The sequence below is a fragment of the Prinia subflava genome, chromosome 4 (assembly GCF_021018805.1).
Source record: "Prinia subflava isolate CZ2003 ecotype Zambia chromosome 4, Cam_Psub_1.2, whole genome shotgun sequence".
NCBI classification, from domain to species: Eukaryota; Metazoa; Chordata; class Aves; order Passeriformes; family Cisticolidae; genus Prinia; species Prinia subflava.
Genome location: NC_086250.1, coordinates 8,069,751 through 8,093,022, shown reverse-complemented (window position 1 = coordinate 8,093,022; position 23,272 = coordinate 8,069,751). Strand labels below are relative to the sequence as shown.

Below are 23,272 nucleotides of genomic sequence, written 5' to 3'. Positions count from 1 at the left end.
CGCCCCGCCCTGCCCCTCCCCCGCCGCGGCCCCTGCCCGGCCCCGCCCGAGCGCTGCCAGGCGCACGAAAGCAGCGAGGCAAGGTTGCCTCCAGCCGCCCGCGGACGAAACGTTGCGGCGGGGAGGAGAAAGGGGCAGGGGGAGATAAAAATTCAAAGATTCGCCCCGGCCGCGCGGGCCCGGCCCCGTCTCCAGCTCCCCGCGGGGCCGCGGCCGTGCGAGCGCCACCAGCGGCCCCCGCGGGCGCGGGGCGGGCCCGGGCCGTGGCCGCCCTGCCCCCCTCGCTCCGGGCGGGGCGGCGGGGGATGTTCCCCCCTCTGGCTGCCGCCCCGCGCATCCCCCGGGGTCACCGGGGAAGGAGGAGGCGGGCGCGGCGCTCCCCCGGCGCTGTTGCGATAGCGGCGGGCGCGGCCCCGGTGGAAGCGGCGGCCGGGGCGGTGCTCCGCTGCCGCGCGGGCAGGGAAGCGGCACTGATCGGCCGCAGGGAAAAACAGCAGCGACGAAAAAAAGTATTAAAAATAATAGCGGGGGGGTTGGTCAGAGGGCACATCCCAACCCTACGTGACGGAGAAGCAGGACGGGCTCCGCCCGCCGCCTCCCCGGCCCGGGGCTGCAGCGCCAACCCCCCCCGCCCTGCCCCCGTCCCCCGCCCGGCGGGGTTTGGCTTGCGCCGGCCGCGGGGATAGGCCGGCTCGGGGAGGCGCCGCTATTTATTTTCCACCGAGATCACTTTGTTCGTGCTGGAGCACGGGAAAAAAAAATAAAAAAAAATTTAAAAATCACGTAACTTTTTTTTTCTTTTTCTGTTTTTTTCCTAAATCTCCGCGAGTGTTCTCCACGTTTGGCGGGCTGGGTTGCGCATTCCCGCCGGGGCGGCCGCAGTCCCCGTGTGCGGGGCAGGAGGGCGGGCATGGAGCGCGGGTCCGCAGCGGGGCGAGGGCAGCGCCAGCGCCGGCCGTGCCCGCCGGGCCCCTCCGCCCCGCCCTGCCCTGCCCTGCCCGGGGCTGGCGGCCGAGGGCTCGGGCCCTCTCCCCGGCACAGCCCGGCGTTCTCGGGGAGCTTTCGGAGCGAGGGCGAGCCCGGGCGCGGCCGGGATAAACAACGGGATCGCGTTGCACCGGGGAGGGGGGAGGACCCTGGCGAGCCTCGCAGGGAGCTGTGCTCCCCCTCCGCCCCCGTTCTGTGCTCTTTTACGTGTTTATTTATTCCTCGCGAGCCCCGGGGCTGAGAACGCCTCTCCCCCGCATCCCCGGGCGGAGGGGGCCGCTGGCACCGGGCAGCCTGGGGCAGCCCCCGGCATCCCCCGCACTACGGGCATCCCCTCCCGGTGCCGCGGTGCCGTCCCTCCCTCTGCCCGGCGCATCCCCGGCCGGTGCCTCGGCCGCATCCGCGGGCCCGGGGCGTGCGAGGCGCCATCTTTGATAGCCACGGGCGGCCGCCCGCCGAAGATGCCCCGGGGCTCCGGGCACCGGCAGCGAGGGACGGAGGGACAGTCCCGGGAATCCCGGGGTGCGCTGGCTCTCCGGTGGCGGCCCGGGAGCTGCTCTCTTGGGCTCCAGTTCGAAGCTTTAGGAGTCAGAGGAGAAAGCGCAAGAAACACCTCGAACTACCTCTTCTCACTCAAAAATAAACAACCCCACCCCAGACCCCGAAAACAGTATGACACAGGAAATTGCGCTCTTTTGCACCAAGACGGCACATCATTCCAATTATCACAGAGGAGACTCAGAGGCATTTATGTTGGAAAAGCCCTCTTTTGACTGCAGCTGTTAGCGCGGCACTAAACGCTGTCCCCAAGTGCCACATCCACACGTCTCTGAAATCCCTCCCGGGACGGTCACTCCAAAGCTCGTTCCAAAGCCCGAGCCCCCTTCCACGAAGAAACATCGCTACCCCAAGGGTGCTGCATCCTTCCTTTACTTTCACCTGCGCCAGAGACCCGTGAAGAGATGGAAATACTCAAAGGAAAACTGTTGTTATTTCTTGAAGTCTTAGATCCTCCTGTGCCAGGCTGAGGGAGGTTGAAACACACACTAATGAAGACCATATTTCTTATATATGGCAGTTTTCTTTATTGATTGCTTGATGTGAAACAATATCAATCTGATTTTTTTTCCCCACATATTACAAAAAAAATTAAATTGGCTCAGTCTGCAATCTTTTAAGCACAGCCATATTAATTATGAGAAAAAGGAAAAAAAAAAAAGAAGAAAAAAAAATTGAAAAAACCCTCTAAAAAGTCTACCAAATAGAGCATTTACAAATGCACAAAAACATGCCACTTTGGCTTTATGGGGAAAAAATATTGTCTTCTAGATTAAAAAAATCTTTTAACATAAATAAGTTAGTATAATTTCTCAGTGTCTTTACAGAGTTATGTACACAGGTACACTTCAAACTTTTTTTTTATTTTTACATACAGGTACACAGGCAACGTAGAAATACTGTTTAAAGATGTAGTATCCCTTTTCTTCTCACACACAAACACTTCGGGAAGTGGGTCAGATCAGAAAACAATATTCCAGATTCAGAGCAAAAGCCTTCCAGATTAGGTTAAAAAAAAAAAATCAGGCAATGTAATCAGGTGGGATGATTTTACACAACTTTTTACAGGCTATCAGTTTTGATATATGGATTGGGGGGGAGGGGGGTGGGGAACTTTTGCTACTACATAACGGAATCATCACAGCTCCCACCTCTTCAGCTTAATGCCGTAGGAAGAAATTGTACAATAATCTGCTCTGAACAGTTACCATGATGATACATGAAAAAAAATTCTAAAAAAAAAATTTAAAAAAAGAAAGATAAAAACACTGTGGACCCACTTAAAGGGACAATACATCTTTAAGTAATAAAAAACCTACACTGCTTCTCTTCATAGATTTCATTGCTTGCTAGATTGTGAAAGCAAGTTCCAATCCGTCACCCTTTTCCAGTCCCTCCCCCCGCCCAACAAGTTTTATGTGCTACATAAGGTAAAAACTATATACACAGGTAGTACAATGAAGCAAATAAGGAAAAACCTAATTGCACAATGCTACATCCAATGCTTTTAGAGGCAGGTCTTTTAAGAGTGCCTAAAATTTAGTGTTATTGTTTGCTTTTTGTTGCTGTTGTTTTGTTGCTGTTCTTTTTTTTTTATTTTTTTTCAGTGCTTGTACAGGATCTCCATCCCCCGGAGATCGGCGATATGTATTTTTTTTTCCTTTCCCACTACAACTTTACATCTTCCTCGCTTCATCTCCGCCCGCCGCACTCGACGAACGAGGACGCGCACATCCTCCGCTCTGCAACGGGAATAATGAGGGGAAAAAAAAAAAAAAAAAAAAGAAGAAAAAAAAAAGAAAAAAAAAAAAAAAAGAGGTGGAGAGGGGAAAGCGATTAGAAAACATCGACAAGAAACGCGATCCGCGGCGCAACCGGTTCAAACCGACACCGCATCCCCGGGGCGGGCGGGCCCAGCCCGGGCGGGGCCCCCGCCGCCCCCCCGCCGCCGCCGGGCCGGGCCGGGCCGTGCTCCCGCTCCGCCGCCAGCGGCCCCGGCCCCTCCGTGCCCCGGCGGGACCGCGGGGGGACCCCCGTGCCCCCAGCCCCGGAGCGGGCGGGAGCGGCGCCGTTCGCATGGCCGCGCTCGGCCACGGCTCACCCCAGCGGGACTAATTTGTTGCAACTTCTGCTTTACAGCTTAATCTCTCTCTCCGCACAATCGCAAATCGTTGGGTTTGTTTTGTTTTTTGGTTGGTTTTTTTTTTGTTAATAAACCTCGCTCCTAACCTCGGGTCCCAAACCGCCGGCGCAATTTTTACCAACTCTCCCCGCCCCAGCCCTCGCCTTAGAACAAAACAACAAAAAGGGGGTAGGGGAGAAGGGAAAAAAAAAAGAAAGAAAAAAAAGGCAAGGAAAAAAAAAAAAAAGCTGCACAACCCAGCCTCCCATTAACCCGCTCCCTTCCTCCTGCCAGCCTCTAAAACCAAACCAAAACAACAGGGGAAAAAAAAAAAAAAACCACCAACACAACCTTGCACTGCTCGGATTTTGAGAAAGTGCCCGAATTCCCCTTAAACACAACTTCTTGACTTATTTCTCCCGCAGTGGGAGGTGGCCGCGACATGCGACGGCAAGGCTGACACTGGAGGTGCAAAGCCCGGGGGGCGGGGGCCAGGGGAAGCCCCCCGAAACCCCCTGGCATCTGACATGATGCACCAGCCGCGTCTCCAACTCCGTCCCTGCACCCGCACGGTCCCCGGGAGGAAAGGGCTCTCCCTGCCCGCGGTGCCCGGCCCGCAGGAAGGCAGGGGCAGCCCCTCTGCAGCCCCTGCCCCAGCCCCTGCCCCAGCCCCTGACGCTGCCGAGCCCAGGCTGGGCTTCGCTCCTTGTTTTGTTCTTTTCAAGCCCTGCGCCTCCCACTCCCCACCCTCCAACACACACCCATTCCCGAGCGCTCGGGGAAAGCCACCCTTCCTCGGAGAAAACACCCTCCGAGAGCCCAGAGGGGCTCGAAGCCCCCTCCCCACACCTTAGAGACGCGGGATAGACACTGGGTCACTCCTTCTTTCCCCTGCTAGCATCCTAACGCCAGACCCTAAGGGGAACTGACCTAAACGCTTTACGTTTGATGTCTTCCCGGGCTTGATTTCTTGGGTGTTTGCTCCACTGAACTGGCACTGGGGGAGTCTTCTGAGACCTCTTCTTCTCTTGTGTTGGCTCTTTTATTTTGAGGAGAGGAATCTAGGAGGGGAAAATTAGAAACGATGGGGGCGGGGGGGGGGGGGAAGATATTAAAATATTTTCCTTCTAGATGTTTGCTCGGCATCCAGGGGGGATAGATGGAGCCGAGGGGGAATATTCCCACATCCCCGTGTCAGGTATCGGCTGCGTGGAGCGAGCAGGGGGTGGGGAGATGGGCTTCTCCCTAGGCAGGAGATCCAAGTTCCCTCTTTTCGGCTAAAATCCACGTTCATCTTTAGCTGAGCGCTGTGAACCTCCTCCCACCTGGGCAGGAGCCCGGGTGCCCGCAGTGGGGCGGCGAGGGGTCGGGGGATCTGACCCGCGTCTAAGGGCTCTTCCTTGCAAATCATCTACCCACTCTCACTCTAGCCGGCCCCCCGGGACCGCAAACACTACCCGGGCTTTTCTAGGGGGAAAGGGGCGGGGGGGACACGCCGAGCCGGTGCCACGCGTGGCAGGGGCGGAGGGGCCGGAGCCCCGGCGCTGACACGAGTGGGACGCGGGGCAGAGCCGTGGGGTACATTACCATCGGCCGCGGGTCTTTTCCTCTGGGCAGTGCACTGCTCTGCAAAGTCCGTCTGATTTTCTGAAACATCAGTCTTTTGAGCTACACAGTGAGTGTCCTCTGAGATTCCCTGAGAACCGACAAAAACCACGGTTTGGCAATTCCCGTTTACATCCAAGCTCTGGCGGCCGGCGGACTTGCAGACGGCTTTCCGTAGCCGGGGGCGTCTGAAGTAGAAGTCGGGCGAGCTCCCCTTCTCCACGGCTTGCCACTCGTACCTGCCTTCCAGCGGCCTGTGATTCTGGAAATCGAAATTCCACTTCCTCGTGTACGCCTCCTCCATCTCCTGCAGGTGTTTCTTCCACTCCCTGTTGAGCTCTTCGTGGTTCACCGGCCCGAAGAGGTTCCTGCACGCTGACGGCTTCGGGTACTCCGACTGCCTGGCCTCCATGCGCTCCAGGGTAGGGCTCCCATTAGAAATGCGCACGTTTGACATCTCCCCGCACGCTGTGGCTCCGGGCGGCGGTTCTGGTGCTCGCTGCTCTCTCTCCGCGGCCGCCGCCGCCTCTCCGCCGCTCTTTATTTCCCGGCGCCCGGCGGCTCCGCTCCGCGCCTCCGCTGCGCGTTGCCCCGCGCTGCGGCCCCGCCTCGGCCCCGCTCGCCCTCGGCCCGCGGAGAAGGGGCGAGGAGGCGCCCTTGCATAAGCGCCGGCCCCGGGACGAGCCCCGAGAGCCGCCGCTGCCGCCGCCGGGGAGCCCCGGGCGGGTGAGGAGCGGAGCGCGGCGCTGCCCCCGCGGTGCCGGTCCGCCGCTGATGGCGATGGCGCCGGTGCCGATGATGCCCCTGCCGCTCGCACCGCCGCCGCGTAGTAAAAGCGAGACGGAAAAAAACAAGGGGAGACGAGCCCTTTTCTCGGTTGCCCAATATGGCGATTGAAGGGAGGCTGACGAAGAAGAAAATGATTGACAGCAGAAGTCTATTTAAACAGCCCGGCCGAGCCATTGGTTACGGCGGCGGGCACCGCCCCGTCCGCCCGGCCCTGCCCCGCCGCCGCCGCCGGCTCTAAAGGTGGGACGGGGCGAGCGCGGCCGGGCCACGGCGAGCCCAGCCCGGGAGGGGAACACGGGGGTGGTGGCACGGCCGCCTCTTCACCCCTCTGTAAAGCCTGCCAAGCCCGGCGGAGTTTGTGCCACCCCACAAAAACACTCGCCCCATCCCGCCGCTCGCCCGAGCCGCCTGAGGAGTGGTGACGGCTGGTTTTGAGTCAGGGCTGCGGCAGCAGCGTCCCCACCGCTCTGGGTTGGGCTGTGGCGACACGTCCCCGCCGAGGTCCGGGGCTGGGGGCAAGCTCGGGGCTAGTGGGCAGGCTGACCTCCCCCGGGCATGCCGCGGGACCAGCGCCCCGACCCCTCTGCCTGCCGAGATGGGCTGGTGGCTCCCACTGCCAAGACCATCGTCTCCTGCCATCTCGGCAGAGAAAGGGCTAGGTTAAGAAATGTCTCTAAAAAAAACCTCTGCTGCGATTTCAGATGTCTGCAACCCGGGGAGAGAAAAAAAAAATAGGATTGGGGTTTGTCCTGTTTGTGTGTTCAAAAGATTAGCTGAGCAAAGAGTCATGGCCAGGGATTTTCTAAGCAGCTTCCTCGGATAGTCAAGGGCAGGTGTGGTGGACATAAGAGCAGTCGTGCCCTCCTCTCTGACCCCCTTTTCTCCAGCCCTTTCCACAGCCATCTTCCCTCACCAGGCAGGGCAGCCCCCTCAAGGTGTGGTGTGACACTGCAGGTTCTCTCAGGCACTAAAGGTTATGACACTTCCAGGTGCCCAGATCCTGTGCCTGGATCTTTGGAGAGCCCTGCACTCTTCACACCAATCCATCTGGCCAGGTCTCCTTTGCAAGCAGAGCAACCCTGTCCAAACATCGGGGTGGGGGTGAGGTGGGTGTACAAGTAGCAAGCTATCTTAGCAAGGCAGGGGTCAATACAATTGGGTTTAACTGGTTGGGATGAGAATCAGCAGGTTCAGCCTTGAAGACGTGGAGATTTTACACACTGGAGAGAGGACACAACCTTCACAACAGTGCTCTAGCCCAGGCCAGCACTTTGCTGGCCATCATCAGTCTCAAGGCCTCCAGCTTCTGCTCACACCACTCAGCAGAGTAATCTCAGTATCATCAGACACAGGTTCAAAAAAAAAAAAAAAAAAAAAAAAAAAAGTGTACAGGCATAAAAAAATAGTTTAAAACCTACAAGGCTGAAATACATTATCAGCCACATTATTTTTATTTATATGCTGGGGGATTTTGGTATTTGGAAGTTGTTTTCCAACTCCTCTCAGAAACCACAAGTTTCAGCAATTCACCTGCAGAAAATTAAAGCTGATATTGACATGTCTGCAGGACCTGAGGTTTTTTGGTTTTGTTTTTTTTTTTTAAGTTGTAAGTCCATGGTAAAACTCCATCAGCTGGAAAAAGTGGGGCCTAGATGTGCTGTATTTGCAGGATTTCATCTTCATTTCTCTAGGCTTTTCTGTCTTTGACTTCCATTGCCACAATCAAGGAAGCTCCATTTCAAACTTCATGTTCTCTGTCAGCTGTAGGGACACTGAGCTTGTTTTGTTGATCCACACAAGGGAGTTGTGACAAAGTGATCCCCAGAAAATGTCTGAGGATGCCCAGGGCTTATCCTGCCGATGGGGGCTTCCCTGCTGGAAAACTGCTGTGTCCCACCCGAGCCTCCTGAGGTGAGGAGTTCCCATTCTCTGCTCCCCGGGAGTCTCTGCTTGTCTCCCTAATCCACAAGGGAAAGGCAACCCTCTTGTCTGTAGGATTATGACAGTGTACCAGAGTGTAAAATGTGGGGAGTGTGGGTTTCCAAAAACTGAAAAAGACTCCGTGCCCCACGAGTAAAGCAGCAGCAACATGACGGCAGTGCAACAGAGAGCACTGGTTTAGCTGAAGCTTTTGGAAAAGGAAAAAAAGAAAAAACAAGTTACTGTGGGACAAGAACCTTCTGGGGTTTTTTTGTTGTTGTTCTGTTTATACTTCCCTTAGCACAAGGGCCTGAGACTAAGTCCCTGGATGCTGTACAAGTATATTGAGCACGAATAATTAAATCCAAAGGGGCGGAGGCGGGGGGGTGGGGAGGAGAAGAGGGGCGCGAATAATTTAAGCCGCTGATGGAAGCAAGGGAGAAAATGAAAGAGGAGTGGTCTGTCCCTCGGTTTATCCCTCTGTCCCTTCTCCTGCATCACCCTGCCTCGCTCTCAGAGGGGTTGGGGAGAGGGAAAGGGGAGGGGGTGTACCCCCCCAGCCGCGGTAGCTGCGCGTCTTTCCGCGGGCAGCACAGCCCCCAGCCCGCGCCGCCGGAAACCTTGGGGTCGCGCTGGGACAAATCATCAGGAAAGGGGGCAAAATTAAGAAGAAAAATTAAAAAAAAAAAAAAATCAGGGTGTCTCCCCCAGGGTGGGAGCATTCGCATCCCCGGAGCATCCGCGGCCGAGCTCGGGGATCGGGGTTGGTCCTCGCCGCTCTTTCGGCTCTCTCGGCTCGTCCTCCTCCTCTTCCATCAGATCTCGGCAATCCACCTTAAATCGCTGCGGCTGCAGAGAAAAAAAAAAAAAAAAAAAAAAAACAGGCTGTGTCTGCAGCGACCTTGCCATGATCTAAAGTGTTTTGTTTACAGTCAGGCACCCCCGATGGCTGCAGCAAATCGGGACAGAGGCAGGCGCCCGCCCGTAGTAGCAGTGAAGCGTGGAAAAAAAAAAAAAAATACAGGAAAAAAATATACTCGAAAGTCCCGGAGTGAAGCTGTGGAAAGATCAGAGCGCCATCGTCTTGCAAAAGAGGGGCACAGCAGTGGGGCTGCGGGGGAGGCGGTGCGGGGTGGGGATGGGGCCGAGGGCTGAGCCTCCCCCGCAGAGCTCCGGCCGCCCCCGGCCCTGCCCCGCTCCGGGGCCGCCTCGGCTGGAGATGCGGCCAGAGACCGGAGAATTGGAGAAAGAAAGGAAAACAAACAACAACACGAAACCCCAAACAAAACTTGGAGGAGTGAAGCAGGAAGGAGGGAGGAGTGTTTATAGGGAGGTCTGGGTGAAGAATGTCCTGGCTCCTCTGACAGGCTCTGGACACCCTGTCCCCTCTATTCCCACTACCCCTCTCCTCTCTCTTGTTTGGGCTTTTCCACTGGCAGAGCTGCTCGCTGTTTTTCTTTCCTCCAGAATCGCTTAGGCAAGCCTCTCCTCTTCTTTTTGGCCACCCTCCTTCCCCAGCACTTTATAAGGCTGTCCAGTGAACCAGCAAAGCCCATCCAAACCGCACACACAAAGCAGCTGCGTTGCTTGGGATTTTATATATTCCCTTGCAAACAGCAGGGAAATTGGGAATCATACCTGAGCTCCTCCACCAGGATGTGTCCTGCAGAGCTGAGGATGAAGAAAGCAGGGATATGGCATGACCCACCTGGAGGTCTGAGGATGTTTGCCAACCTCCCACCTCAGCTGTTACTGAGCCAGCGTTGCTTCCCCACCTCTCCAGTTTTTCAGGCCAAGTGCTGATTCCTTCAAGAGATGTGGGGTGAGCCTGCCATGAGATTTGAGGTGCAGGCCCCAAGTATTCACCATAAAATATTCACTTAACAGGAGCCCTTCCCTTCTGGGCAGGATCAGGGCCCGGTGAGGTTCAGCAGCAGGGAGGAAAGAGCCGCTTCAGTGTACAAAGGCTCTGGGACATAATTCAGCAGTGCCCAGGACCAGAGCACTGCCTAGAGGGTGAGGAGATGCTGCCCCCCGTGCAAGTGGCGTTCGAGACCTTCTGCTCATCTGCTGTAAACTCTAGAGGGAGCCTAAGGACAGAGATCAGGCCAGGACCTGGCCTCGCTGCTGGCAGCGTCCCCGGTGCCCGCCTGGGCCGGCCCGGGCAGGTGCGGTCCCGTCCCTGTCGCTCCGCAGGGGGAGCAGCTCTGCCCCTGCCCCCGGCCCTGTCACCGCCGGCGGCCCTGGCTGCGACCAGGGCCGGGACCAGCCCTGGTGAGGGTGCTGGCTGCAGGTACAGCTCGGGGGTGTCCATAATGGGATTGCTTTTAAAAGGCAGGTGCTGTGTCAGAAATGCCTTCTCTGTGCTATAACCATAGGGCAGGTTACATAGTAATGTCAGCAGAAGATACAGGTTAAATTACTAGTACTGAAAATACTTATTCCTCTGCCTTTGGAGCTCTCTGCTTGTCACCAGCTTCCCTTGACTTGCTAAAGGAGCAGTCCTTCCGAAATACCCTGATTTTGTCTCAGGGAAGACTCCTCCTGGCTCAGACAATGTTTTGTTTTTCATTTTGTTTAAAGTGCAAAATAGGAGCAAGCTTAAACTGCCCTAGGAGCACAGGAGAAGCCAGGGGTGTCCTGCAGCCAGCAGTGATGGATGCACTTCTCTGGGTAACCAACTTCTCCTTTTTCAAACCAGGAACAAGAAAGAGGATGTTAATATGCAGTCCCTAAAATAAACACACACACGCGCACGTGATTGAGTTATCCCAGCAAACACTACTGTTGTAGAGGTGAGGCCTAAATCGGTAAATTGATTACTTGCTGCGAACTGACCTAATTTCTCTGAAGAAAACACACCATATTAAAAAGAAATTTTAAAAAAATTTTAAAAAAATTTTTTAAAAAAGTCATTTTCAATCCAGTCCAGCTCCATGTCTCTAAGGCTTCCTATTTAATATGTCACATAAACCATGCCACTTTGTTAGAATAGCAATTTTTTGACATAAGACTTTTAACTAGAGGCTTCTTAAGGCAGCTAAAGTTCCTTTCCCTTTCTGTGCTCCTTCCCCTCCCTTCTGCTCCTCTCTCCTTCCCCTTCCCTTTCCTTCTCCCTCTGCCCCCCTCCCTCTCCCTTTTCAGGGTTTGAAGAAGGTTAATCTGCTCCATGTTTATAAAGTTCTGAGTATCGAAAGCCCAAGGCAAGAGCTGAGCACCAACAAAAACCAGGAGCTATTATTGTCACTACGAGGTTAAACAGTCTCCCAGCCCCTTGCTCCACCACCTATGCCTTTAAGAAAATTTCCCAACAGAAGAATTATGTGCAGTGGAAATGAGTTGTCCTGTTTTTCTCCAAAGCCCGAAGTGAACCTTTCTGGGAAGGGAATGATATTTTGTAGCAATGTTTTCTCAAGTACAATTCTTTAGGTTCCCGAGTGATGACACATTGTACAGCAACGCTCTTGGCACAAGGCGTTCATCTGTGAGAAGGGATGCTGGCCCCATTTCTTACAGCCATTCATTAAATAAAAACACCCTGTGTCATATGTTATGTTCCTCTGAAATGTTTAACGTTTTTAGTGCATGAAATTATATGGTGCCTGGATAATTTTTTTTCCCCCAAAACACAGCACTAAACTCTAAGTCAGTTACTGAATATTGTTGGAAGAGCTTGTTATTTTTCATTAGTGTTGTGTTTTGTTTTCATTTGGTAGGAACCCAACTTCATGCAATAGGCTTTTTCAGAAATACAGAACTATGTAAATGTGATGCTTACAGCTGACCACAAAGAGACCGCTCACCAAAAAAAACCCCAACATAAAAACATCTGCATCTGTTAGAATTTTAGGCATTCTGGCTGCTGTTTACATGAGAATCTAGCCCAGTTTTCTTTTTTACTTTTATTTTTCTTTTTCCTTTCTTTCTTGTTTTTCTTCTTTTTCTTGTTGCTCCTTCATTTTCCTGTTGCTCCTTCTTTTTCCTTTTGTCTTTTTTTTCCTTTTTTTTTTTTTTTTTTCCCCAATGGGCTGTATTAATTGCCTTAGGATCAAGAGGTCTACAAACATCTTCCTTATATAAACAGAGGAACTGGTCTGGCTACTTTCTAAACCCTTTAAGGAAGACGACCCATCTCACATACCAAAATGATGGCATTAAGTAACAGATTACTATCTGGGCTTGGGATCTGAGTTCTGGTTCTGGCTTCCCTTTGCCATGTCACTGCACATTGCTGCAACTCTTGGCACCTCCATTTCTTCCCTCACCCTTTTCCTGATCTGTTTAGACTTTTAGCTGTTGGAAATGCTCTGTCTGTACAGTACCACGTCTTGTTTGTGTTAACCAACCTAGCAGGGGAATTGTACAGCTCTGGGATGCAAAAGCCAGGGCATTAACCTACAGTAATGGGATGTTATTACAGAGGAAGATTGAAAGTGGATTCCACAAGCATCTGGCAAGGAGAAAATTGTTATGAGGTAGGTGACAGGCATTTCAGAGAATCACAGAATGGCTTGGGTTGGAAGGGACCCTAAAGATCATCCAGTTTTCCACCCCCCTGCCATGGTTGGGGCACCACTCATCTTCCACTATCCCAGGTTGCCCCAAGCTCTGTCCAACCTGGCCTTGGACACTTCCAGGGATGGGGCAGCCACAGCTTCTCTGGGCAGCCTGTGCCAGGGCCTCACCACCCTCACAGGGAAGAATTTCTCCCTAATACCCAATCTAAACCTGCTGTCTGCCAGTGTGAAGCCATTCCCCCTTGTCCTGTCACTATAGACCCTTGTAAAAAGAAGTGCTCCACCCTCCTTCCAGCCAGGATGGTCCTGCCAGGGCAGGAGCCTCCTGAGCCCAGTTAGCACCAGTGCTCCGGACCCTGTTCATGGCTGACCTCAACCAGCCAAGTCTAAAAAAGGCAAGCAAGCTGGCAAATCAAAAAGCAAACATTATTTCAGCGAAGCCAGTCTATTGCAAAATACACTGTGGCCATGATTTCAGTGGCTTATGAGAAAGATGGAAAAAGAGAGGCCTTTTATTTAGCAGCACTTGTTCTGGGTTTCCCTCGTAAGGAGTTAAACGTTTCTCTGAGCAGAGGCCTAATCTGCTGTGGTTTTGACTCTCACAAGCTGCTTGGTTACTCCCTTTGTTCTTGCTGCCAGCAGCTAAACTGGGACATCTATTCAAAGAGGAGTACCTGAAAGCATCACTTCAGAGGATTTGTCATCTTGTTATTTCTAGTTTGAAAGGCTTTTTGAGAACAGCTTCCACTCAAGATGTTTGCAAAGGACAAAGTTATCATTGCAAATAACATGGGTTTTATTTAATAACTGACTTGAATGACAGCCATGAAACATATCTAATACTGTGAGAGACCCTGGCAATTCTCCTTTTCTTCTGTTGCCCCCCACCCCAAGCCTGCAAAAGACAGGTGGGAAATCACAAAAGCAGCAAAAGCTACGGTCTGACTCAAAAATGGTTCCTCGGATCTCTGTAACAACATCCTTAAAGAAGTTCTTCTGTTCCTGGTGGTCTCTCTCAAGCAATGGTTAACCCCTCAGAACTCCTTTGCCCTTCAAAACCAATGAAAACTACAAAAACTTAACCCAAGCCTTCATCTGTGGGTATCTTTTTGAGCCTACAGCACCCTGTTGTTTCAAGGGGGACTGAAAACCTGAGCTCAGCCAGCGCTTCCCAGGACTGTAGGGAGCCCTTTCTTGAAAGTCTTCAGAGCAAACTGTGAGACCTTGCTAGACCTTGCCTTGGGATTGCCTCGCTTGGGTGTGGTTGGTTTGCTCTGCCCCAGAGTTAGAAACAAAACCCCAACTCTCAGCACGCAGAGGAGGCTGGTCAGCCACCCAACAGGGCAAGTTAAGCCTGCTGAGAAGTCAAGGCCAGCTCCTCCAAGGCCTTCAGGTGTGTGAGCACCTTTGAAAACCCGTCTCTAATGTTCTGGGTTGGCAAGAAGCCTTCTTGAGGTGCCTCATGGGAAGGAGGAGGTTGGGATCTAATGGCTCTGAGGGTGCAAAGTTACTTCAGGGATTTCCAAAAAAAAAAAAAAAGCTGGGGTTCTTTATAATTTCTTCTGCTCTTTTGAGGCTTCCTCCTTACCCACAGGAACCAGAGGCTCATTCTGCTGTGAAGGAAAGATTCAAGGATTCTGGCAGTAGCATGGCTTCAGGACCATCAGGTTTAAGACAAAAGCTAACAGTGGTAAGTGCTCACACCAGGAGCTGAGGTCCACTTTGGCTACACAAGGGAGAAGTTGATTTCAGCTCTGGACATATGATCTGGAGAAGTATTTGGGAAGACTTTCCAAAGCCAGATAGGTTAGGTTCAAAGCTACTGAAGTCCTGTTTTCAACAGTGATTTAAGCACTAGGACACCTCGACTTCATTACAGTTGTGCAGACCTCTGAGGTCACATTCTCAAAAGTAGTTCCATCAGTATCATGTAACTACATCATTTTGCTGCCTGTGACAAATGTTTTGATTTAACTGAAGTGTTTTTAAGTTGGTCCTACCGCTTTTGTGAATGCTCCTAACAATGTTTTATAATAGCCATTTATTTCTTCTTACAAATTGCAGATTTTTGTAAGGGTGATTTAGTGGAATCTCTTGGTGACAGCAGCAGCATCTTCTACAGCTTTCTCATCTCCCTGCAAATTCTTGATAGAAAAAAGTGATGATAATGTTAATAAACTGGTTTTCTTTTGTACATTCAAATATTGGGCATCTGTAGCTTGGGCCCATGTGGCTAGTTACTTGTGAAAAATTTTGCAGAGTTTGTACTGAATTAAGAAGTAATTTGATTCTTTTGCTTTTTGACCTCTAACAAGTGATAACAGCCTATCTTTCAGAAAGTCAAGTACGAGGCTTTCTTATCCCCAGTAAGTACTGAACTCTAGGCCTGGAAAAGGGCCAGAGCACACAGGGACAATGTTCCACAGTAATGTTTTGTACCTCATTAAAAAAAAAAATAACAACAACAACAACAGCTGACTAGCACATTAAATATCTTCCTTTTTATCCTCCTTTTGTTTTACAAATATTCATTTATTCGTTATACTTCCTGTAAAAATGCTCTCACACATACACATTCACACTGAATTTTTCTCTTGAACAAATGATGTGTTAAGATGTCTTGTATTATTTTTATGAATTTAGTTTGGCTTACATCAAGCTACTGTGAAAGATCCACCATCTCAAGGTCTCTGTGGCAGGGGATTTCTGGGTGACTAATGGTTTGGATTACTTCAGTTTGGAGGTGCTTCTCTTAAAAAAGCTGCACAAACCCATTGCTGCTATGTTCTCTCATACTGAGTACCTTAAAGTTGAGAGACTGCTAAGTCACTCTGGAAAATATTGGCCTGGAAGACTTCACCCATCTGTGCAAATACACCACAATCCAATTAAACTGGCAGACTTTGCAATTATTTGCAGATTTCCACAATCTGGCAGCAGCAAGCAGATCCAGCCTGTGTTGCATAAGCGAGTTGTCGCAAGCCCATGAGCCCCACGGCCTGACAGAGCTCCCCAAAATCCTGGAGGAGGAGTGGGCAGCGTGGTGTGTCCTGCAGATGGGCACACACCAAAGGGATGGGCTTCAGTGCCAAAAGAAACCCCGAGCTGAGCTCCTGGCCCCAGAAGGGCAGGGTTAAATATTTGCTGCACCATCCCCTCCACAACTACAATGCCACAAAGCCAATTTAAAAGGTTTCCGTCCTTTGCCACTTATTCTAACCTCAGTTTTAAGCAAGGCCTTTAAAATTAAACTGAAATGTAAGGAAATTAACAAAATTAATAAATAAATTAACAAAAAGAAAAGGATTGTGCAGGGGAAATAATCCATTTTGATGATTTTGCAGCACTGCTACAAACTGTTGCGCTTTCACCACTGAGGAAAAGGGAGGTCAAAGAGTGGCCTTTTCTGAGCAAGGAAAGAAAATCCTAAACTCAGCAGTAACCACAGGACTAGTTCCCCACCCTGTGTCAGCACAGAGCTATGTTAATGTTTGTGACAGCAGAGGGAATGAGGGTTGGAGAAGAGGGAAGGTGAGCTGGATTATTTCTGTGGCAGTGCCCCATCAGTTTGTAGGGAATGGATTCCCTCTGCCAGACAGATTGAGATACTCAAAGGCTCAAAAATCCTTTAAGTACTTTGAGTACTCAAAGATACTTCCAATTCAAAGCAGTGTGTTTGTCCCTAAGAGTGCCCCTAACAGCTGATATCAAACTTATCACATTAGTCCGAGCTTCAGCCTAACTTCTTAAAATATTGGCCTAGACTCTTGTAAAAATACCACTAAAATAAAACTCTGAAGATCTTCTTTGAAGTCACTTTTTTTTCCTGCCATCACCATTTCCAGCTGCACATTTTCACCCTGATTTCACCTTCTCCCTCAGTGGAGTGGATGCCCCTCTTGGGCAAGGTTTTAGCTAGGCCTGGGAAGTGTCTCAGGTTAAATTAGTGATAAAGGAGGGACAGAGTGGGGTTTGTTTAACACTCAGGGTAGCTCCCAGGTCTGGTTCACAGCACAGCCACACCAACAGTGGTGTTGGCAGAACCCACAGTAGATGGTAGGCACTGAATTTTGGCCTCAGGTGCTCAGCCATGGAGGGAATTCCCAGTCCTCAGCTGGTCCCTGCCAGCTGGGATTTCCATGCAACATGAGAGGGAGATCCCCCAAAGGAAATGAGATGTTTTCACAAGCTGTGAGGTTGCTGGATCCCACTGTCCCCCCACAATGTGGGTGGACGTGTGAGGAGCTGAAGCAGCACTTTGAGCTGGATCCAAGCAGGGGAGTAGTAGGAAAGGCTGAGGTGGGAAGCTCTGGCCTGAGACCTGCTGCTCTCAAAACTTGCTCCAGTCACCACCCATGGCTGCTGCAGGCTCTTCTGGAAACCATGGAACTGCAGCAGCTCTGCACAAGCCCCAAAATCCACAGGAGGAGAGCATGAGAGAAGTGAAACCTCTTTAAATTGTGATACCCAGCCTGTGTGGGAGACCCATCTCAGTTGGGTGAGTTTGCACCATTTCAGCAGCCTTTCCTCTCAAGATCTGCAGCCATGAAGATGCTCAAACTCTTCCTTTTCAGAAATGAGGAATCAATCCCTTCAAATCATTGCTGTGTCCTCTCCTCTCCCTCAGCACAGAGCTCATCCAGCACCTCCCATTTCAGATCCCACCTGCAGCCCAACCAACAAACTCTTCCAGGTCATTCCAGTCTGGGGCTTCCTGCTTGTCTTTTAGGATTGTTTCAAGTTCAGGACCTGAAACACAGGTCTTTTAAAAATTAATATATATGTTATTAATCGTCTCTGTCTATTTCTTTTGTTCTGATATTTACTTGTATCAAGCAAAATGAAAATGTTTCCCCAGAGGAGAGTTAACAGGCTTTAAGATAAGCAGTTCAATAGTCTTCTCTGAACATCTATTTAAAAATGGATTCAAGTAGCATGATGTTCTAGCCATGTGGTGTAGGCACCTTAATAGAAATAAGGGAGAAAATGGATGAAAAAGCAGCAAAGTTAAAAGAAATTGTTCCAGAGCGTCATTCTCTACTTGGATAACACAACTCAGGCTTTTAAGGCTGGGATTTGTCTTCAATGCTGCTGATACATCCCCCTTTCTCCTTATTCCCATAGAGTTTTTTCCTGCCAGCTCCTGCAGCACTTTCTGGGAAACCGAACTCTTCTGGCAAGCAGATCTCTTAGTTTGTCAGCTTACAAGTCCGTGGAGGTGAAATATCATTGGCTCATCATTTCTGGGGCAGTTTCCAGTGGTTTGTGAAAGTCACAGCTATCACAGAGCACAGGGTTCCAGTCACCTCATTTCAGCTGCATAAAATGGGATTCTTCCCCTGAACTACTCATTTTCCCACGGGATGGAGCACCAGCAGAAGGAAAGTCATCCCTCTTCTCTGGGACCCCAGCTGGGATGGGAGAACCACCCCCGGATGTGCCTGTATCTGTGGGTTTCAGAGAGTACCTGCATGTCGAGTTCAGACTGGCTGTGAACTTCTAGCCAGCCAAATTTAAACGAGTCTTGCCCACGGTGCTGGCATCTCCCCGAGGTTTCCATTTGCAGCAGCACTGTAACAGATGCTGAGAATACATTAAATGCTTTCCTAATGTCACATTCCCATGTCTGCAATCGTGGTAATTGCCTCAGTGGAGTTTTGCAATTGCAAACGAGCAGGAAGCCATCTGCAAAGGAATCTGTCTATTAAGATGTGGCCCCTACTCTGGAATTGCTTGAAAAGCCCCAGCACATTTCTTAGGCTAAAGATAAAAAAATTTTTTTAAAAATATTTTTTTAAAAAAAGGGTCACACTCCTGCAGCAGTATGGAAAGTATCCAGAATGCACTCCAGTGATCCAAGGAATAGACTGACTTTTGCTTTAGAGCTGTGCTAATTAAATACTGCTAACTACATCTGAATAGAATTAAGTCTAATTTAAGGCCCTTTCTGAGCTCCAGGGCAATGTAGTCTTGTCCTAAAAAAAGAAATTACCGACTGCTGACAACAGGTGTCAGCAACAGGAGTGGCTGAACCAGGGCTGAATGTGAATTAGCTGCAAGTGTAGACAAGGACAAGCTCAGTTCAGCAGTGTGGCTGCAGCCACGATGAAACCTGGCTGGAAGTAGAATAAACCTGGGGAGCAGAGCAGGTATGAACCAGAGCAGTCAAGGATGCAGCTGCCCTCGTCAGTGTGTGCAGATAATCAGTGCAGATTTAATTTTCTGCGGCATAGATAAGGTTTGTTTTAGCACCACACATGCCAAAAGCACCTCAGGTTCCCGTAGGAATTCCTGGGTGGCAGCCAAGGGGAATGTTGTGCAATGAGCACTGCACTCCCTTCCTCTTACTTCTCCCCACTGCCCTGCAGTCCACAGGAATTCCCCCAAGGAGGGATCAGGTGTTTTACTTCTCTTTTCCATGTGTATCCATATTAAATCGAGCAGGAAAGGTGCTGCAAAGGCCTTGGAAGGAAGCAGGGTAGCAGAGCACTGCTGGCCCCACCAGTCCTTTGCTGGCAGCTCTTTTGCTGCCATTTCCTGCTGGCTCCTGCACTGTCTTTCTCATCATGTTTCTTTAGCAACATCCCGTGTCTCTTCTTCACCCCCCTTGCTCTTTTGCTTTTAAATATACATTTAAGATGGGGGTTTTTTCCATGCCCTTTCTCTGTAATTTATCCCATATGTGTATATGACTATTGCCATAAAAAGCTTTTGCCCGAGTCTTTCTTTGTTTTTCATGTTTTGGCTTTATTTTTAATATTTTTTTGCTGTCATGCTCTTTTTCTCCACTGCTTTTAAACCCAGACCTGTTTAACCCTTCCTGACCTCCACAAGCACAAACATCAGTTCTCTCTCCATATAGTGTCATTCCCTCTCCATCAAGGAAGCAAGAAAAACAGGTTTGTGGTTAGTATTTGTTAACAGAACAAAAACAGCAGGTTAAAATTCCTCTGGGCTTGTTTTTGACTTGGTAAAAAGAAGCAGTAAGGGCAGGATTGAGAGGTGAGGACACACACCCAGGCTCCCACCTGAGCTGAGTGGGACACCTGCTCCTCCACAGGTATGGGGAGGGGAAAGGCAGCAAATCCAGACTCAGTAAAAGGAAGGGCAGTTTCATCCATTTCAAAAGAGTCCCACCCACCCCTAATTAACACTTCTGTTTTAATTTACCTTCATAGCTCCTGTTAGAGTAATTTATCTTACAAGTCACAATACAGAATGAAAGTTTTGCCAGGGGTTAAGGGTATTGGACCAAGCTCACAGGCTTTTCCCCATTTGTAAGTATTCAGCACTTTCACATAGGTTAGATCTCCTGCAAAGGAAGAAAAGGCAATTTCTGCTCCTGATTTGTGACAAGGCTGTACAGTGGATCCACACTTGTGCCCAGAATGAAAGCCTTTAATACTGCCTCAAGAAAAACAATTGTGCATGTGCCCAGCTTTCCACTGTAGCAAAGTAGACTTATTGTGTTAGAAGGATGCGTGGGCTTAACACTGCCTTCAGAAAGCTCAAAAAAGCAAATGAGAATTGCTGACTGTGGGCAGGAGCTGGGACAGTCTTTGGTGTCATTGTAGAGCTGTTTTTTGGACATCCCACCATAGGAGAGCTTCACTACTGTACCTTCTCCATCTCCACCTTTAGGAGTTTGGGGGTATCTAAGTAAGGAGCTGAGGGAACCAGACTGTTGCTACAAGACCACTAGAGTCTCCTGCTTTCCAATAGGATCTGCCAGGATATGCAGATGGAAAGCCCTCATTTGGAAAGGATGAGTCTGAACTCGTTTGGGTCTGAACTCATGCAAATTGACCAAATATGTTTGTTGAATATAAGTCTACTAGCAGAAAACTTTTCTAAGGGAAGATGAGCCACTTGGACCTGAGAGATCACCCTCCATGCAGTACTCTTTTTTGCTGTGTGCTGTTGTGCTTTTTTTGTTGGTTTTGTTGTTAAAAAAAAAAAAATAAACAACAGCACCTCAGATAAATTAGGGTGATTATCAGAGGGAATTCCACTGGCATCGTGTACTTTGGGAACTGGGATCATACACCTGATGGAAAAAACTGTTTATTCTGACCTGTCACCTTGACAGCTCTTTGCTTTGTCCTGCAAGACAGTGGTCAATCACCCCCTCCAAGACATTCATGATTTTATTGGCATTTATCATAGATGTCCTCAACCAATCCTCTCCAGGCTGAAGAATTAGGGAAGGTTCAAAGAACAAGCTCAATTAAGGCTTGCATAATGGTAAGCCATCCCATACTTTGGATCACATTTGTCATCCTTCTCTGAATGTTTTCCATTTCCACATGCCTTTTCCAAGCTGAGAAGAGCAGAACTGCTGGTGGATGTGGGCATACCACAGATTTGTACAGGGGCAGGGTGAACATTTCTCATTTCTGATTTCTGACAAGATTTCATTTCTGAAATGAGTCGAGGTCTTTGACCCCTGCTGACCCCTGTTGCTGTATTACAGCCCACGACTGTTCCTCCGTGACAGTGGTGAGCACTTAGCTCATTGTTTTCCACGGGAGGCTCTTTCCCATATGCATCACTCTGTGTTTATGCACAGTGACACTAATAATGTATCCATGCTGCCCGTTCCCACTGAGCTGCTCTTCAGCTCATTCATACACTTGTTCAGAGCCCAGTGCTCCTGCACAGCTCCTGAGCTGCTCTTCAGCTCGTTCATACACTTGTTCAGAGCCCAGTGCTCCTGCACAGCTCCTGAGCTGCTCTCCAGCTCATTCATACACTTGTTCAGAGCCCAGTGCTCCTGCACAGCTCCTGAGCTGCTCCTCAGCTCATTCATACACTTGTTCAGAGCCCAGTGCTCCTGCACAGCTCCTGAGCAGCTCTCCAGCTCGTTCATACACTTGTTCAGAGCCCAGTGCTCCTGCACAGCTCCTGAGCTTCTCCTCAGCTCATTCATACACTTGTTCAGAGCCCAGTGCTCCTGCACAGCTCCTGAGCTGCTCCTCAGCTCATTCATACACTTGTTCAGAGCCCAGTGCTCCTGCACAGCTCCTGAGCAGCTCCTCAGCTCATTCATACACTTGTTCAGAGCCCAGTGCTCCTGCACAGCTCCTGAGCTGCTCTTCAGCTCGTTCATACACTTGTTCAGAGCACAGTGCTCCTGCACAGCTCCTGAGCTGCTCCTCAGCTCATTCATACACTTGTTCAGAGCCCAGTGCTCCTGCACAGCTCCTGAGCTGCTCCTCAGCTCATTCATACACTTGTTCAGAGCCCAGTGCTCCTGCACGGCTCCTGAGCTGCTCCTCAGCTCATTCATACACTTGTTCAGAGCCCAGTGCTCCTGCACAGCTCCTGAGCAGCTCCTCAGCTCATTCATACACTTGTTCAGAGCCCAGTGCTCCTGCACAGCTCCTGAGCAGCTCCTCAGCTCATTCATACACTTGTTCAGAGCCCAGTGCTCCTGCACAGCTCCTGAGCTGCTCCTCAGCTCGTTCATACACTTGTTCAGAGCCCAGTGCTCCTGCACGGCTCCCTCTCCTTCTGGCCACAGAGCACAGACAGAGTTGCAGCCTCACCTCATTCCAGGTGCCAAGCCAGAGGCAGGGAGGCAACAAGCCCAACCAGGGGTTACAGTGGGGATAATATCAGCACAGACAGAGCCTCGGGTTCACACTGCCCCTACCTGATACTCCACACACATCTCTGCTCCTCCTAGCCCAGCCAGAGCGAACGGCTTCTGACCAGAGCCACTCCTGACCAAAGCCTGTAAAGGCAACTGGGCTGCTCCCGGACTTCTCCCTCCAACAGATGCTCTCAGAAACAAAAGGCCATGGCTACAAACCTTGCATTTCCACCTTTATCCTTTACTCTGCCTAGTTGAGTCACTAGTTTACTTAAATGATTCTTACTACACGCTAGGAATTTTTCTTGCAATGTGCACCTCTTGTTGTCTCCTTGGGTCAAATGGAAAATCCATGAAAGTCAGGTTGTAGATCCTACAACCCCTGCTGAGCACCATTCAGCTGCTGCTGTATCCTTAAGCACATACACAGCCCCAGGGCCAGGGCCTCCTTTGGAGACAGGGAGCTGTTTTTCCTTCCCCTGCTCTGGAGCATTGGGGCTGGGGAATATCTCTGGCCACATTTAGATAGCCAGGCTTTAGAGAAGCCAGAATTACCAGACATGTGGCAAATCCAATAAGTTTAAAAAGACTTTTCATGGCTAAGCATGCCAAAAAGAGATGCTAAGATAGGACATGAAGTATTTGGGGGTATTTTTCATTTGTGTCATAGGCATATGCTTTATTTGCGCGTAGAGTGACTACTCAGTTAATTTTACAGTGCACATAAATATGAACTACTTGGTACAAGATCTATTTTTCTGTGAATGTAAAACATGACTAATGAAAGAAAACCCATACATTGTAAGATATTTCATCTGTATCATTTCAAAGTCAAGCTGATAAATGCCAAACAGAACACAAATCTGTATTAAATTAAATCACCCCCATCAATCCCTCCCCCTGTACTCATGAAGTCAATAAAGTGATTTGGTGGTGAAAGGTAAGCTTGAAAAATCAGTTTATTGATAAACTGCAGGATAAAAAAAAAAGTGGCAAAAAGCAATAGCATCTTTTTAAAGTTGTTATGATACCAAATGCAAGGCCGGGGTAGAAATGTGTGTTGGTTAAATTATCCTGCAGATTTCAAAATATTTCAGACCATGTCAGCAAGGAAGCAGAAGAGTTCAAAACTAAGTTCCCAGGGAGGGCACACAAACAATGACTCGAAAAGGAAGCTTG

At 50.0% G+C, this 23,272-nt stretch overlaps 1 protein-coding gene across 1 annotated transcript; it reads right to left on the bottom strand.

Moving 5' to 3' along the window:
• Window positions 1–3,044: 3,044 nt before the first annotated feature.
• CDKN1B (cyclin dependent kinase inhibitor 1B) lies at window positions 3,045–6,155 on the bottom strand. Its single transcript, XM_063395347.1, has 3 exons — window positions 5,255–6,155; window positions 4,598–4,728; window positions 3,045–3,287 (listed from the first exon to the last, which is right to left on the bottom strand). The coding sequence occupies exons 1-2, from the start codon at window positions 5,727–5,729 to the stop codon at window positions 4,607–4,609; spliced, it is 597 nt and encodes a 198-aa protein (XP_063251417.1). The 5' UTR covers window positions 5,730–6,155; the 3' UTR covers window positions 3,045–3,287; window positions 4,598–4,606.
• Between the last annotated feature and the right edge of the window lie 17,117 nt (window positions 6,156–23,272).

Bases quoted from the DNA above. Each gene is read 5' to 3' on its own strand.
- CDKN1B (XM_063395347.1), bottom strand. From the start codon at position 5,729: ATGTCAAACGTGCGCATTTCTAATGGGAGCCCTACCCTGGAGCGCATG. The intron at 4,729-5,254 runs GTAATGTACCCC...TTCCCCTCCTAG, and splicing joins GAAAAGACCCGCGGCCGATG to ATTCCTCTCCTCAAAATAAA.